Source organism: Neoarius graeffei, chromosome 14 (genome assembly GCF_027579695.1).
Source record: "Neoarius graeffei isolate fNeoGra1 chromosome 14, fNeoGra1.pri, whole genome shotgun sequence".
NCBI classification, from domain to species: domain Eukaryota; kingdom Metazoa; phylum Chordata; class Actinopteri; order Siluriformes; family Ariidae; genus Neoarius; species Neoarius graeffei.
Genome location: NC_083582.1, coordinates 12,271,418 through 12,287,459, shown reverse-complemented (window position 1 = coordinate 12,287,459; position 16,042 = coordinate 12,271,418). Strand labels below are relative to the sequence as shown.

The 16,042-nt window shown below is 43.6% G+C and overlaps 1 protein-coding gene across 3 annotated transcripts in view; it reads right to left on the bottom strand.

The window, feature by feature from the left end:
- Window positions 1–11,057: 11,057 nt before the first annotated feature.
- The window catches only part of LOC132897976 (uncharacterized), a 76,082-nt gene continuing 71,097 nt past the window's right edge, over window positions 11,058–16,042 (bottom strand). For all 3 annotated transcript variants that reach the window (XM_060939292.1, XM_060939294.1, XM_060939293.1), the window contains 4 exons: window positions 13,342–13,360; window positions 13,208–13,254; window positions 12,978–13,052; window positions 11,058–12,059 (listed from right to left, as the gene is read on the bottom strand). In XM_060939292.1, the coding sequence (XP_060795275.1) occupies window positions 13,024–13,052; window positions 13,208–13,254; window positions 13,342–13,360 (95 nt within the window). In that variant the 3' untranslated portion in view covers window positions 11,058–12,059; window positions 12,978–13,023. The remainder of the gene's footprint in view (window positions 12,060–12,977; window positions 13,053–13,207; window positions 13,255–13,341; window positions 13,361–16,042) is intronic.

Below are 16,042 nucleotides of genomic sequence, written 5' to 3'. Positions count from 1 at the left end.
AAAGATTGCTCAGTTAGAAAAAAAAATAAAAGTATTGTACTGGAAACATAAAATATCTTTACAATGGTTTATATCAGAATTGTCAAACTATACATTTAAATGGACAGCAACTGCATGGTAATATAAACTCACGTTTTCATCTGCTTCAGTTCAAATATAAATGAAAATATACCACATCTGTCATGTATAGTAGTCATAACCAAACTTGTATCTTGCAAAATGGAAGCTATTATCATCACTCTTTTACCCATACAGATAAAAAGAATAACAGTGCTAAACATTTATCATCAAGTATTCTCATTAAATGTCAAACATTGCACACAAACGGCACAACTTCACCCCTGAAACAACGTCGTCGCGCCACACAACGCAGCTAGCAAGGAAGCTACGGCGAGTGTAACATTCAAGTAAAACAAAACTTATTAGCTCTCAAAGTTACTGCAAACTCCAGTATCTTGCTTCCTACTTATCTCTTAAGACACCGTAAACATAGAAACACATAACAAAACCGATTATGTTCACTTTTCTTACCTGTAAAGGGGAATAATAAATGAGAAACACAGACACGATGTTGCTTCAGTCATGTCCAGTGTTGTAATGGACGAGTGAAAACACCGTTTTCCCCTCTACCATCTGAGCTCAGACGTAAGCAATCAAAAACCAAACCCAAGAGGTGATTTGAGGATTAGCTTTCAAGAAATAACTTAGAAGAAGAAGTGGCACTTTAGGAAACAATATAAAACATTAATCGGAGCTTTTCTGAAATAACATAAGGAATTAATTATGTTTTAAACACAGATTATCCCTTGTAGCTCACTCTATACTTGTTAGTCTAGAAGACCAGAGTAGCAGATAACAGATCACTCGATCAGTAGATCACAATGAATTTCACCTTAATCAGCTTTTTTTAACCTTTATAATTACTTGTGATGTATTGTTTTTAACCATGTACTTTTCATGAATTAAAACATTCTTTTGCTTACTGTTTTTAAAGCATTTTAGCATTTTTAACAGCACTTTTTTTTTAACTATTACAAGTGCAGCAGGGAGAGATCAAAGAAGTGGTGTAGTGAAAGGAATGCAGCAAAGTGGGAGGTTTCTAGATGAAGGTTGAAGTCTCCCAGGAGCATCAGTGGGGTGCCATCTTCTGGGGTGGAGGTGAGTAGGATGTCCAGTTCATCAAAGAAACATCCCACAGGACCAGGAGGGCAATAAACAACAATGACAAACAGGTTAACAGGAGAACAGAGTGAAACAGAATGAAATTCAAAGGAAGAGATGGAGAGGTGGGAGAGTGGAAGAAGTGAAAACCTCCATGACTGAGAGATCAACAAAATAGCACAACCACCATGATGACTAGATTGTTGAGGGGTGTGAGAGAAGGAGGTGGAGAGGGCTGCAGGTGTTGTGGCATTGTCAGGTGAAATCCAGGTTTTGGTCAGTGCAAGGATGTGGAGGGACAGGAGGATGGCATGGACAGACATGAAGTCAGCCTTCTGTGTGGCATGCCGGCAGTTCTATAATCCAGCAGTTATCCAGAAGGTGTTGGTGGAGGTAGTTGAAGGGTAGATGAGGTTGGAGAGGCATCATTATCATGGGGGTTCATGGCAATGGAAGCACCTTTTATGGGTGAGACCACAACCTATTATCCTGTTCCACTCCCATAACCATGACCTGTTCACATCATGTACAAGTTATGGGAGTGGTAGGAGAGGAGGAGAAGTTTTGGGAAGGCACGACTCTATGTATTGCCTGAAGCCACACTAAAAGCCCTGCTAATTCACAAATGAAAAACAGCTGATCGTTTGCACAATTGAAACTTATGGGCAAATGCTTTCTAGTAGTGAAGCAGATGTAAACACAAGTTAATGGAGTAGCACATATGTAACAAACAACAGAGAAACAGAGTATTCTAATCACAAAAACAATCAGCAAAACATGTCTGTGAAGATTCTCAGTCATCCAGGTCATAGTAAACTGTGGGTGGTAAAAAGAGCAACTGGACTTGCTTGAAGATTCTTAAAAACGTTTCATCTCTCATCCGAAAGGCTTCTTCAGTTCTGTCTGACTAATAGGGGGTATCAGGTATTTATCCTCTCATGGATGAGAGGATAAATACCTGATACTCCCTATTAGTGTTTTCATCCATGAGAGGATAAATACCTGATACTCCCTATTAGTCAGACAGAACTGAAGAAGCCTTTTGGATGAGAGATGAAACCTCTTAAAGCAAGTCCAGTTGCTCTTTTTACCACCCACAATCAGCAAAACAGAAAACTTAGCCTGCTCTAGAAGTATGCCATAGCTCCTGTCACCAACGACAAATGCACTCAACATTTTATAATACAAAACATTATAAACAATTTATAATACAAGGTTGCACGGTCGTGTAGTGGTTCACACTGTCACCTCACAGCAAGAAGGTTCTGGAATCGAGCCCAGTGGCCGACAGGGGCCTTTCTGTGTGGAGTTTGCATGTTCTCCCCATGTTTGTGTGGGTTTCCTTTCGGTGCTCCAGTTTCCCCCACAGTCCAAAGACATGCAGGTTAGGTTAATTGGTGCACTCAACATTTTATAATACAAAACATTATAAACAATTTATAATACAAGGTTGCACGGTCGTGTAGTGGTTCACACTGTCACCTCACAGCAAGAAGGTTCTGGAATTGAGCCCAGTGGCTGATGGGCCTTTCTGTGTGGAGTTGCAGAGACTGTACAATTGACCGTAGGTGTGAATATGTTAGGGTTTTGCTGGGATTCAAACCCAGGTCGCTGGTGTGATAATCCAGCAAACCCCCACTAGGCCACCAGGTGGATGACTCAAGTGCAGAGGCATGAGGCGAAAGTAGAGTATCAAAAACAGTTTATTTACAATATATACAATCCAAGGGAAAAACAAAAAGAATAATCCAAAAGCTCAGAAGATATACAAAAATAAAAATATCCCAAGGTTAAATGTTCAAAATCCAACTCAGAAAAGAAGAGGCAAAAACTCAAACGCTCAGAAGATCCAAAGGTCAAAACAAAAATCCACAAAGTCCAAAAGAAAGCAACAAAAACCAAGAAAACTAAGACACAGGCAAAGTACATGGGACAGAGGGAACTAGCACTAACAGCATAGCATAAAGACTCCATGACTAGGGACCACACAGAGGGAATATAAATACACAAAATAAATGGGAAACAGGTGACACTAATGAAGACAAATGGGCAATTAACACAAACACAAAACACAGGAACAGTAGCGGCCTCTAGAGGCCAAAACAAACATGACAAGAAAAGGAAATAACAGTGGCCTCTAGAGGCCAAAACAGTCCCAGACCTAACAGGACCCCCCCCCCCCCCCAGGAGCGTTTCCTGATGTTCCCAGGGCGATCCGGATGGGCCGAATGGAAGTCCCTAGGGGCAGGGGCATACACGGATGACAATACGGGCCGCAACAGGGAAACATGGAATGTGGGGTTGATTCTTAGCATTCGTGGTAACTGGAGCCGGTAGGAGACAGGGTTCACCCTGCGCACAACTTTGAAGGGGCCAATGTAGCGAGGAGCAAGCTTGTGGTTCTCCACCCGTAGTGGAAGGTCCTTGGCTGACAGCCAAACCCGCTGCCCAGGGCGGAAAACGTGGGCAGGCCTTCTATGGCGGTTGGCCTGAGTCTGGTTGGTTCTGGAGGTCTGGATGAGGGTCCTCCTGACCTTGTTCCAGGTCTTGTGACACCGTCTCACATATTGGTTGACCGAGGGCACCCCAGCATCCTCCTCGTGGTCTGGGAACAGAGGTGGCTGGAACCCGAATTGCCACTGGAACGGTGACAGCTTGGTGGCCAATGACTGCAGGGTGTTGTGGGTGTACTCTGCCCATGGCAGCCAGGTGCTCCATGATGTTGGGTTATCCATCGCCAGGCCTCGCAGGGTGGTTTCCAGGTCCTGGTTGAGCCTCTCTGTCTGGCCATTGGACTGGGGGTGGAACCCAGAGGAGAGGCTGGCAGTGGCTCCGATGAGCTTGCAAAACCCTTGCCACACTTGGGAGGAGAACTGGGGCCCCCGGTCTGAGACGATGTCCTGTGGGAGACCAAAGACTCGGAAGACATGATTAAATATTAATTTAGCTGTGTCAAGGGCAGAAGGGAGCTTGCACAGTGGTATGAAGCGGCAGGCCTTAGAGAATCTGTCGACTATTACCAAGATGACAGTGTTACCTTGTGAGTCTGGCAGGCCTGTAATGAAGTCGACTGCCACATGGGACCAGGGACGCCGGGGAATAGGCAGAGGATGCAGGAGACCCTGGGGACGCTGTCGTGGGTTCTTGGTTCTGGTGCAGATATCACAGGACAGGACGAATGACCTCACTTCCTTCTCCATGTTAGGCCACCAGAAGTATCTTTTCAAGAAGTCCAGGGTCCTCCGAGCTCCTGGGTGGGTGGTGAGAGGGGAAGAGTGACCCCACTGGAGAACCTTGGCCTGGGCTTGACGAGAGACATACAGGAGGCCTGGTGGTCCCGTCCCAGGACCAGGGTCCTGGCCTTGAGCTTGTCGAACAGTCTCCTCACTACCCCAGCGGACAGGGACCACAATCCGGGACACAGGGATAATAGGCCCAACCTCACTCTCCCTGTTGTTGGGCGAGAATAGCCTGGAGAGTGCATCCGGTTTGGTGTTCTTAGAGCCCGGGCGGTATGATAGGGTGAAATTGAACTGGCTGAAAAACAAAGTCCACCTAGCCTGTCGTGGGTTCAGCCTCTTGGCTTGTTGGAGGTACTCCAGGTTCTTGTGGTCCATCCAAACCAGGAATGGATGTTGCGCTCCTTCCAGCCAGTGCCTCCACTCCTCAAGGGCCAGTTTCACCGCAAGCAGTTCCCGATCCCCCACATCATACCGGGATTCCGCAGGGCTCAGGCGGTGGGAGAAGTATGCGCAGGGGTGCAGCTTACCCTCCGAGCGTTGGGATAGAACTGCACCGACACCGCTGTCCGAGGCATCCACCTCGACGATGAATGGTTGAGAATTGTCCGGGAGGACCAGGATGGGTGCTGTGCAGAAGTGGCGCTTGAGGTCTTTAAACGCCTTTTCTGCCTGAGGAGACCAGATATAAGATCCACCAGTCCTTTTGGTGAGATCTGACATGGGTGCTGCTACGGAACTGAAGTTCCTGACGAACTTGCGGTAAAAGTTAGCGAAACCTAAGAACCGCTGTATCTCCTTGATGGACTTGGGAGTGGGCCAGTCCCGGACGGCCAGGGTCTTGGCTGGGTCCATTTGGAGTTGTCCCATTCGTATGATAAATCCCAAGAAGGAGACCTCGGGGACATGAAACTCGCACTTCTGGGCCGTCGCAAACAGATTGCTCCGTAGCAACCTCTGGAGAACCTGGCGGACATGGTGGCGGTGCTCCTGCAAGGTCTTAGAGAATATTAAGATGTCATCAAGGTAGATGAAAATGTGTTGATTGATCATGTCCCTCAAGACGTCATTGATAAGGGCCTGAAAAACAGCTGGTGCGTTGGTGAGTCCGAAGGGCATCACCTGGTACTCGTAGTGCCCTGACGGGGTGTTAAAGGCAGTCTTCCACTCGTCTCCCTGTCGGATACGGATAAGGTGGTATGTATTCCGTAAGTCCAACTTGGTGAAGATGGTGGCGCCTTGGAGCAGGTCGAAAGCTGTGGACATCAGCGGAAGGGGATAGCGGTTGCGCACACTGATCTTGTTCAGGCCCCTGTAGTCAATACATGGTCGGAGCCCCCCATCCTTCTTGCCGACAAAGAAGAAGCCGGCACCAGCAGGTGAGGTGGAGGGTCGAATGAACCCAGAGACCAGGGTGTCCTTGAGGTATTCCTCCATGGCCTTGCGTTCTGGCTGAGAGAGGGAGAACAGTCTGCCCCGAGGAAGGGTAGTCCCAGGGAGCAAGTCGATGGCACAGTTGTAGGCCCGGTGCGGAGGAAGAACGGCGGCCCTGCTTTTGCTAAATACCTCCTTCAAATCCCAGTACTCTGTGGGAACTTGAGATAGCTCGGTGAGATCAGGGGGCTCGGCAGGAGACACAGGAGAGCTAGAGAGCAGACGAGGCATGGCACGCAGGACCCCATTCCACAACCTGGCTTGTTACCCAGTCTATGCAAGGGTTGTGGCGGGTAAGCCAAGGAAGGCCTAGAATCACTGGGAACTCTGGTGAATGAATAAGATGCAGGGATATCTCTTCCTTGTGACCTTGAGACTGGAGAAAGACTGGAGAAGTAACTTGGGTGACTCTTCCATCACCTAACGCTTGGCCATCCAGGGCAGACACAGGGACTTCAAGAGGCGCAGTCGGGACATTGATACTTTGGGCGAAGTGGACATCCATAAAGTTTCCAGCCGCCCCGGAGTCTAACAAGGCCTGGCAAGAGTGGACCGACTCACCCCAGGAGATGGAGACCGGGATGTAGACTCCTTGGCCAGGGAGTTCAGGAGAGAGGGTAGGCCCCATCACAACCCTCCCTCGGCTGGATGGGGTGGTCCTTTTCCCGAGAGCTCGGGACATGATGCTCGGAAGTGGCCAGGCTTGCCACAGTAGATGCAGCACTTGTCCCTCCTTCTGCGCTCCCTCTCAAATGCAGAGAGGCAAGTACGGCCCACTTGCATGGGTTCTGGACAGTCACTGGAGGAGGTAGACGGGCTCCATGTTGAGGCAGTGAGGCCGGGGAGGCTCAGGACTTGGCGGCATTCTCTAATCCTGTTGTCAAGACGAATAGCATGTGAGATCAGAGTTTCGAGGTCACTTGGGTATCCAATAGAGGCCAGGCCGTCTTTGATGGGGTCAGACAAACCATGGTAAAAGGCTGAAACCAGGGCAGCCTCGTTCCATCTGCTGACTGCTGCGAGCGTCCGAAACGATATGGCTTCCTCCTTGCCAGATAGACATGAGCTTTCTGTACTGATGTCCGCCTGATTGAAGACCCGAAGCATCTCTTCAGTAAACAGTTCGAAATCAGAGCACTCGGGTCCCCGTCTCTGCCAGATAGCTGTTGCCCACGCTCGTGCCTTACCAGCTAACAAGGTTATCACAAAGGCAATCTTGCGGTGATCCGTAGTGTAGGTGGTAGGCTGGAGCTCAAAGGTGAGTTGGCACTGGGTAAGGAACTCCCAGCACTCACTGTGCTTGCTGTCATACCTCTGTGGTGCAGGAAGGCTGGGTTCGCGAGGTGAAGGAGACAGCGTGGCGGGAGGCACTGGAGCAGGAGCCGGATGAGGAGATGTGGGCAGAAGAGTCAGCTGTGCCAGGGTTTTCCCCAATTTGCTGAAGCAGTACCTCGTGGCGAGCAAGGGCCTCACATTGGCTTGCAAGCGTTCATCCATGAGCATCCATGGTCACTCTGAAGCATGTCAAAGCTGCCATAATTCCCTGAAGGATGGCCGGGTAGACAGTTGAAGCAGCCTCTGCTGAGTCGGGCAGTACCTCGTGGCGAGCAAGGGCCTCACATTGGCTTGCAAGCGTTCATCCATGATCACTCTGAAGCATGTCAAAGCTGCCATAATTCCCTGAAGGATGGCCGGGTAGACAGTTGAAGCAGCCTCTGCTGAGTCGGTCATGACGGAGTCTTTCTGTTAGGGTTTTGCTGGGATTCGAACCCGGGTCGCTGGTGTGATAATCCAGCAAACCCCCACTAGGCCACCAGGGGGATGACTCAAGTGCAGAGGCGTGAGGCGAAAGTAGAGTATCAAAAACAGTTTATTTACAATTAGTGCTGTCAAGCGATTAAAATATTTAATCGCGATTAATGTCGTGACTGTCATAGTTAACTCGCGATTAATCGCAATTTAATCGCACTTTTTGTCACATGAAAAACCATTATAATTCTCTTATCAGCATAAAAAAGTGAATGGGCTTGCTCATCGTTCGAACTACGGGGGTACACGGGGGATCCGAGATCCCCTGAAACAGACATGAGATCCCTTGAAAACATGATTTGGGAAATGTTGGGGGGTCTCTAAAATATTGGCAAAATGATGTTTATTGACATGGCAATCGTGTGTAACGGGAAGCATTTGCATATCCGAAGTGAGCGCGCGATGGAGAGCCGTGCTCTGAGACAAGCGCAAGCACCTCAAGGGAAAATAAGGGACCCCCCCCGAAAATATCGGCATAGTTCGAACACTGATTGTACCAATGTTTTTTTTTTTTTTTAAATTGCAGAGCACAACACGTCTTGTCACAGCCACTGCAAAGTGGGGCTGGAGCCGCCGATTGGAAAACGAAACCTAAGCCGAGCATCGTGGCTCTTCGGGGGAGGGCAGAGGACTCTGGCTGTGCGGGGCGTGGCATCATGTCACAGAGCGTTAATCTCGCGATAAAAAATTATCGCCGTTAAAATTGAGTCAAGTTAACGCGTTAATAACGCGACATTTTTGACAGCACTATTTACAATATATACAATCCAAGGGAAAAACAAAAAGAATAATCCAAAAGGTCAGAAGATATATAAAAATAAAAATATCCCAAGGTTAAATGTTCAAAATCCAACTCAGAAAAGAAGTGGCAAAAACTCAAATGCTCAGAAGATCCAAAGGTCAAAACAAAAATCCACAAAGTCCAAAAGAAAGCAACAAAAACCAAGAAAACTAAGACCCAGGCAAGGTACATGGGACAGAGGGAACTAGCACTAACAGCATAGCATAAAGACTCCGTGACTAGGGACCACACAGAGGGAGTATAAATACACAAAATAAATGGGAAACAGGTGACACTAATGAAGACAAACAGGCAATCAACACAAACACAAAACACAGGAACAGTGGCGGCCTCTAGAGGCCAAAACAAACATGACAAGAAAAGGAAATAACAGCGGCCTCTAGAGGCCAAAACAGTCCCAGTCCTAACAGAATATGAGTGTGAATGGTTGTCTCTATGCCCCTGTTTACATTAGACCGTATCAGCGGATCATCAGATTAACGTTTTTAAAATGATTAGTGTGCACACAGCAACACCAATACACGATTCGCGTGCACATAGCAACGCCAATACATGGATACGCTCGGCTCCGCAGGCATCCTGTGCTCCAAATCACTCTGCCCTGAACAGCGAGTGCCCTCTGGAGGGTGCGCACTCCAGCCCTGCGCAGCTCAGAGCGCGCGAGTGAAGTGCACAGCTTGTGATTCGGGACTGAGCCGCTGTGTGTGTGATCCCAGCGCATATCACTTACTACTTGCAAGTGGAAGGATGGCAAGCCTAAAGACAATCATAACTACACAATGGGCAGTATTTGCATCAGTATTTGCAGTATTTTCATACTTTTATACTCTTTAATGAAAGGTGATACAAGGCAGAAGTCCGTGCCGTTTTTCAGCAGTCGCATCACATGACCAACGCCAGCGAATCAGGAAGGTGGATGTCACAGTGACGTTGTCCAATGACGACGCCAGCTAGAGCTCAGCACAGCGTATCCGCGTATCTCAATGTTTACACAGCACCGGATCAGACACGATCTAGATTGAATACGTGGACACTGGCGGATTCCCGTTTCCCGGCATTTCCAGGCGGTTTAATGTAAACGGACAGTGCATCCGCGAAGAAAACAAGACAGATACGGTCCAATGTAAACTTGGCCTGAGTGTCAGCCCTGTGATAACCTGGTGACTTGTGCAGGGTGTACCCTGCCTCTCACCTATAGTCAGTTGGGATAGGCTCCAGCTTGCCCGCGACCTTGCACAGGATAAGTGGTTACGGATAATGGATGGAATTTCTAAAGCAAATGTTTGTATTGTTCAGAATCTTTCATAATTTTCTTCTGACTAAATTTTTAAATCATCTTCAAATCCTTATTTAGCTCTGTGAAATGGGACTTTCCTCACTGTGCTCTAACTTATGGTTAGCATATGGTTGTACTGTTGATCTAATGTGTACAATACAAAATTTTAAATTTATATTTCAATTAAGTTCTATTTCAGTTCAATTCAGTGAAATATGAAATTTTTTTGACAGACATGAAAAAGACTTTTGAATAGGAGAAATCCAGAAATCTCTAAAAGTCGTAATGTCTCTCTCCATAGTCATTTGTGATCTGTCTAGTTCATAATTTTTCCTTGTAAAAGGCCGTGATGATCAACCTTTTGAGTTTACACAGGGCTGTTTTTTTAAAGATCTGCACTTCTACAAATCCAGCATCGCAGTACAGTATGTAAAACCAGCTCATTTCATAATGAATGAGGAGCTCAGAAGCAATAGTGGGCTTCTTTTTTTTCTTGCAGAATTTGCAGAAATGCCAGCTGTGTGTGATTTATTACATTTTTGAACATTGATGTTTATAACATTGCTGTACTTTGCTTTGGCCTCAAACTCCATGTCCTCATTCGCTTGTTCCAGTAAATCACGGCTTAGGTAAAACTATCTTGTTTCCACAATATAATCATCTCCAATGAATTAAGTCATGGCTACGCACTAGCAACTTGTTTCTATGCCTTAATAAGTTTTATTGTTGTTTATTTAGAACCAGGGATTAGAAATAATACAGGGAATGAGAACAAAAACTGAAAACCAGAAAACAAATTTTAATGCAAATAAAATCGCTCAAAATTATTCAAGTAATTTTTTAAAGGTTAAGTGTTTAATACCATTTATTTTTCCTTTCCAGTGTGATTTCAAGAAAGTATCACCTAAACCTAAATATTTTCCCAACAGGCCGAACTTCCAAAACTAATTACTTGCTAAAGGAAGATATGAAGTTAGATATCCATTATAACCATTTTTTAAGACAGAAGGAAGATCTGTGTAGAAAGTGTTTTTTTCTGTGAGCAACAAATCACACTGTAAAGCAGAACGATGCTCTGATGTTAAAAATAAATAGATTTCTTTTAAAATGCAGTGTTTGGTTTTATTTATGCTCAAGGCTTCCGATGAGCCGAGTCAGCTCTCGTACATAAAGATTATTAAGCTTTCTTTTGTTTTGTTTGAACTGGTTTCTGAATAAAGAGAGGCATCATGGAATGCTGGAGCAAGAATATAAAAATATCCTTTCTGTTCAGAACAAAGCAAAATGAACATGGTTTTTTGAATCCCTGCTCAGAACAGACATCACGGATTCAAGATGGCGTTCATGTGGTGTTTACATGGTTTTATTCAGATTAATTGTAAAACAACAATCAACACCAACATTTGTGTTCAGAAATAATAATAATAATAATAATAATAATAATAATAAAAAACAGAGATAAAGCAGAATAATCATGAATTTTATCTTGAAATGCAAAAGAACCCAAAAAAAACATATATACAGAAACTGTCCTGCTGATATCAATGTATTTTACACACACACACACACACACACACACACACACACACACACATCTACTTTTAAAGGTATACAAAATGATTTTATACACACTAACTTTTCCTGTGTTCCTGTACAGAACAATATACACAAATAGAGGAATATTTTTTTACTTATAGTACCTTTCAAATGAAATACTTATGTAATAATAACAATAATGTCATCATACTAATACTTAATATGTACCTGATTTATGTGTACTGTATATAGATGCAATAAATGAAGACAACTTTGTTATCCCTGGATAATAATAACATATTATTGCATCATAAATTCAGGTGACATTTGCAGATGATTAAACAATAAAATATATATCAAACTTTAATATCAGAGAGAGTTTAAATCCTAATCTGTATTTATTCTACAATTTGTCTCAAAATAGGTAATGAATTAATAAATCCAGTCATTATATCAGGCAGTTGGATAATAAAACTATTCTACAGGAAGGGCATCACACAAAGAATTATATAAATAAAAAAACAAATGTAAAAATATAACACATTTCAAGTATCTTTACAACAAATCTTAAGGTGATCAAACCAGTGTATTCAGTCTATTCAGGTTGAAGCTGGTGTCTTCTCTTCTTAGCATGATATACGGTAGACACACACCTGAATGATCCAGGACACCAAGCTGCCAAAAGTTCTGCTGTTACTGAGGCAGTCACACTTCCTGATGATTAACTTTCCAAATCTTGTGCATTTCATTACTCGCATCTGGCACAATCTTGTGGGTATTTGTTGTTGTTTGTTGTTGTCACCTGAGGTTTGTTTGTAGATATTGGAGAGAACAACAATTATTGTTATTTAGTCGCTGATTTAAAAAAAAAAAGTTGAAGGAGGGTGGACTTTGTTTCCCCCATCACTCTCTATTACAGCCGGAAGTCAGGGTTTTTTTTATGTTTGGGGTTGTATTAAGGGCGGCACGGTGGTGTAGTGGTTAGCGCTGTCGCCTCACAGCAAGAAGGTCCTGGGTTCGAGCCCTGGGGCCGGCGAGGGCCTTTCTGTGTGGAGTTTGCATGTTCTCCCCGTGTCCGCGTGGGTTTCCTCCGGGTGCTCCGGTTTCCCCCCACAGTCCAAAGACATGCAGGTTAGGTTAACTGGTGACTCTAAATTGACCGTAGGTGTGAATGTGAGTGTGAATGGTTGTCTGTGTCTGTGTCAGCCCTGTGATGACCTGGCGACTTGTCCAGGGTGTACCCCGCCTTTCGCCCATAGTCAGCTGGGATAGGCTCCAGCTTGCCTGCGACCCTGTAGAAGGATAAAGCGGATAGAGATAATGAGATGAGATGAGAATGAGATGGGTTGTATTAACTAATCAACTAATACTAGTGGGCACTATTGGTATGCCAACTATTCAGGTGATGGGGGGGACAGAGTCAGACAGTAAAGAAAGCAGATAAATATTAAACTCTGGCAATCTGAGGAGTTTTGGCTAAAAAAAAAAGTCTGAATGTTTTATTCTGAAGTAAAAATCTATAATAAGCCCACTGTAATAAGAAAAATCCATTACACTGTCTTTATTATTGGTGTTTGGAGGTCCTGTATACAGCTGAATATATAATGAGTCTAAGTAAATTAACTGTGGATCATGCTTTACTGTTTTGTTATTTGTAGACATTAAATGTAGTTATATAAACAATTATTGTAAAATGAAATACCATGGGGTACCATCTTACCTGCTAAGACCTTGAGGGCTGAGATCCAGGAGCCAGATCCTCGAGTTCACATTTGTGATTGTGTGAAGGTGAGTTCTGTGTTTAGAGTGAAACATTATTTTAGGAACTGTTCTGCACATTTGTGTCATGATGTACAATGTAAAAACTGCACAAAAGTTAATGATGTTAATCAGTTTTTGATGAAAGCCTGTATTTATTCCATGTTTAATATCACACAGTGATATACTCACCCTCTGTCTGTTTACACCCACACAGCCTGTCTATGTCTTTTCTAAATCTGCAACAACGAGAGCAAAAATGATCATGTCTCCTGTCCAAACAAAATCTTTCTATATATTTGCATTCCTCAACAATACACACGTACCTTTCTCTGTTCTCCTTCCCTGTGTAATGAGGGGGAAAACATAGTCTTTTAGAATAGAAACTGATCATGCTTAGAGCATGCACAAGTATTAAACAGATCCAGCTAAAAAAGTGAGTGTAATGTTTCAGATAAGCTACATATTTACATGGTAAACATTAGTATTTTTATTCTTATAGGAATCCCATACATCAGTGCATGAATAGTCCAAGTCTACAGTAACTTGTAATCAAATAATAAATGTATTGTAAAGAGATCTGTAAAAGGGTTACAGTGAAAATGTACTGTTGTATACTTGTGGGGTTTTTTTTCACAAGACTCATTTTCATATTGATTTATTCTACTAACACCATTTCCAAAAAAGTTGGCATATTTTCCAAAATGCATTAAAAACAAAAATCTGTGATTTTGTTAATTCATGTGAACCTTTATTTAACTGCAAAAGTGCAAAGAAAAGATTTTCAACAGTTTTACTGACCAACTTCATTGTATTTTGTAAATATAAACAAAGTTAGAATTTGATGCTTGCAACACACTAAAAAAAAAGTTGGGACAGAGACAAAATAAGACTGAAAAGTTTATAGGATATTCAAATAACACCATTTTGGAAGATTCCACAATAAGCAGGTTCCTTGGTATCATGATTGGGTATTAAAAGGAGCCACACCAAAGGCTCAGACTTTACAAGCAGGGATGGGGCGTGGCTCACTGCTTTGTGCCAAAATTCATGAGAGAATTGTTCGTCAATTCAAAAAGAACATTTCTCAATGCAAGATTTTAGGTCTTTCAAAATCTACAGTACATAATATTGTGAAAAGATTCAGGGAATTCGAAGACATCTCAGTGTGCAAAGGGTGAAGTCAGAAACTACTGTTGAATATGTGTGACCTTCGAACCCTCAGGCAGCACTGCCTGAGAAACCGTCATGCTAATGTGACAAATGGGCTCAGGAGTACTTCGGAAAACTGTTGTCACTTGACACAGTCTGCCACTGCATCCAGAAATGCAACCTGAAACTGTATTATGCAAGGAGGAAGCCATTCATCAATTCTATGCAGAAATACTGCCGATTTCTCTGGGTCCAAACTTATCTCAGATGGACAGAAAGAGAGTAGAAACGTGTGCTGTGATCAGAAGAGTCCACATTTCAGCTTGTTTTCAGGAAAACTGGACGTCAAGTTCTCAGTGACCATCCAGTTTATCAGGAAAGGTGTAAGAGCCAGCATTTGTGATGGTATGGGGGGCATCAGTGCCCACGGCATGGGGGAGTTGCATGTGTGTGAAGGTACCATTGATGTGGAGGTGTATATTTGGATTTTAGAGCGCCGTATTCATCAAGGCGACGTCAATTCCTAGGAAGTCCATGTTTATTTGAGCAGGACAATGCCAGGCCTCATTGTGCATGGGCTACAACAGCATGACTTTGTAGACACAGAGTGCATGTGCTTGACTGGCCTGCTGCCAGTCCAGATCTGTCTCCTATTGAGAATGTATGGCACATCATGAAGAGGAGAATCAGACAACGGCAACCACAGACTGTTGAGCAGCTGAAGTCTTGTATCAAGCAAAAATGGACAAAAATTCCAAATGCAAAACTGCAACAATTAGTATGCTCAGATCCCATATGATTAAAAAGTATTATTAAAGGAAAGGTGATGTAATACAATGATAATAATGGATCTGTCCCAACTTTTTTTGAGTGTGTTGCAAGCATCAAATTCTAACTTTGTTTATATTTACAAAATACAATTATGTTGGTCAGTAAAACTACTGAAAATATTTATTTGTCCTTTTATCAGTTAAATAAAGGTTCATATGAATTAACAAGGCGGCACGGTGGTGTAGTGGTTAGCGCTGTCGCCTCACAGCAAGAAGGTCCGGGTTCGAGCCCCGTGGCCGGCAAGGGCCTTTCTGTGCAAAGTTTGCATGTTCTCCCCGTGTCCGTGTGGGTTTCCTCCGGGTGCTCCGGTTTCCCCCACAGTCCAAAGGCATGCAGGTTAGGTTAACTGGTGACTCTAAATTGACGGTAGGTGTGAATGAGAGTGTGAATGGTTGTCTGTGTCTATGTGTCAGCCCTGTGATGACCTGGCGACTTGTCCAGGGTGTACCCTGCCTTTCGCCTGTAGTCAGCTGGGATAGGCTCCAGCTTGCCTGTGACCCTGTAGAACAGGATAAAGCGGCTAGAGATGATGAGATGAGATGAATTAACAAATCACAGAGTTTTTTTATTTTATTTTGGAAAATATCCCAACTTTTCTGGAAATGAGGTTAGTAATTTTTAATTGCCAATAAAATTTATATCGCATGATTGTGACAAGGAAAAATATTTTCGTTAAGGGATATTAGGAGATTTTGTGCATGTGGTTTAAATCATCTCAACATTGCACATATATAGAGGCATTATCTCCAATCATTTTGTTAAGGATACAGTGCTCAGCATAAATGAGTACACCCCCTTTGAAAAGTAACATTTTAAACAATATCTCAATGAACACAAACAATTTCCAAAATGTTGACAAGATAAAGTTTAATATAACCTCTGTTTAACTTATACCAGGAAAAAGTAAGGTTAATAATCTAACTTAGATTACACATTTTTCAGTTTTACTCAAATTAGGGTGGTGCAAAAATGAGTACACCCCACAACAAAAACTACTACATCTAGTACTTTGTATGGCCTCCATGATTTTTAATGACAGCACCA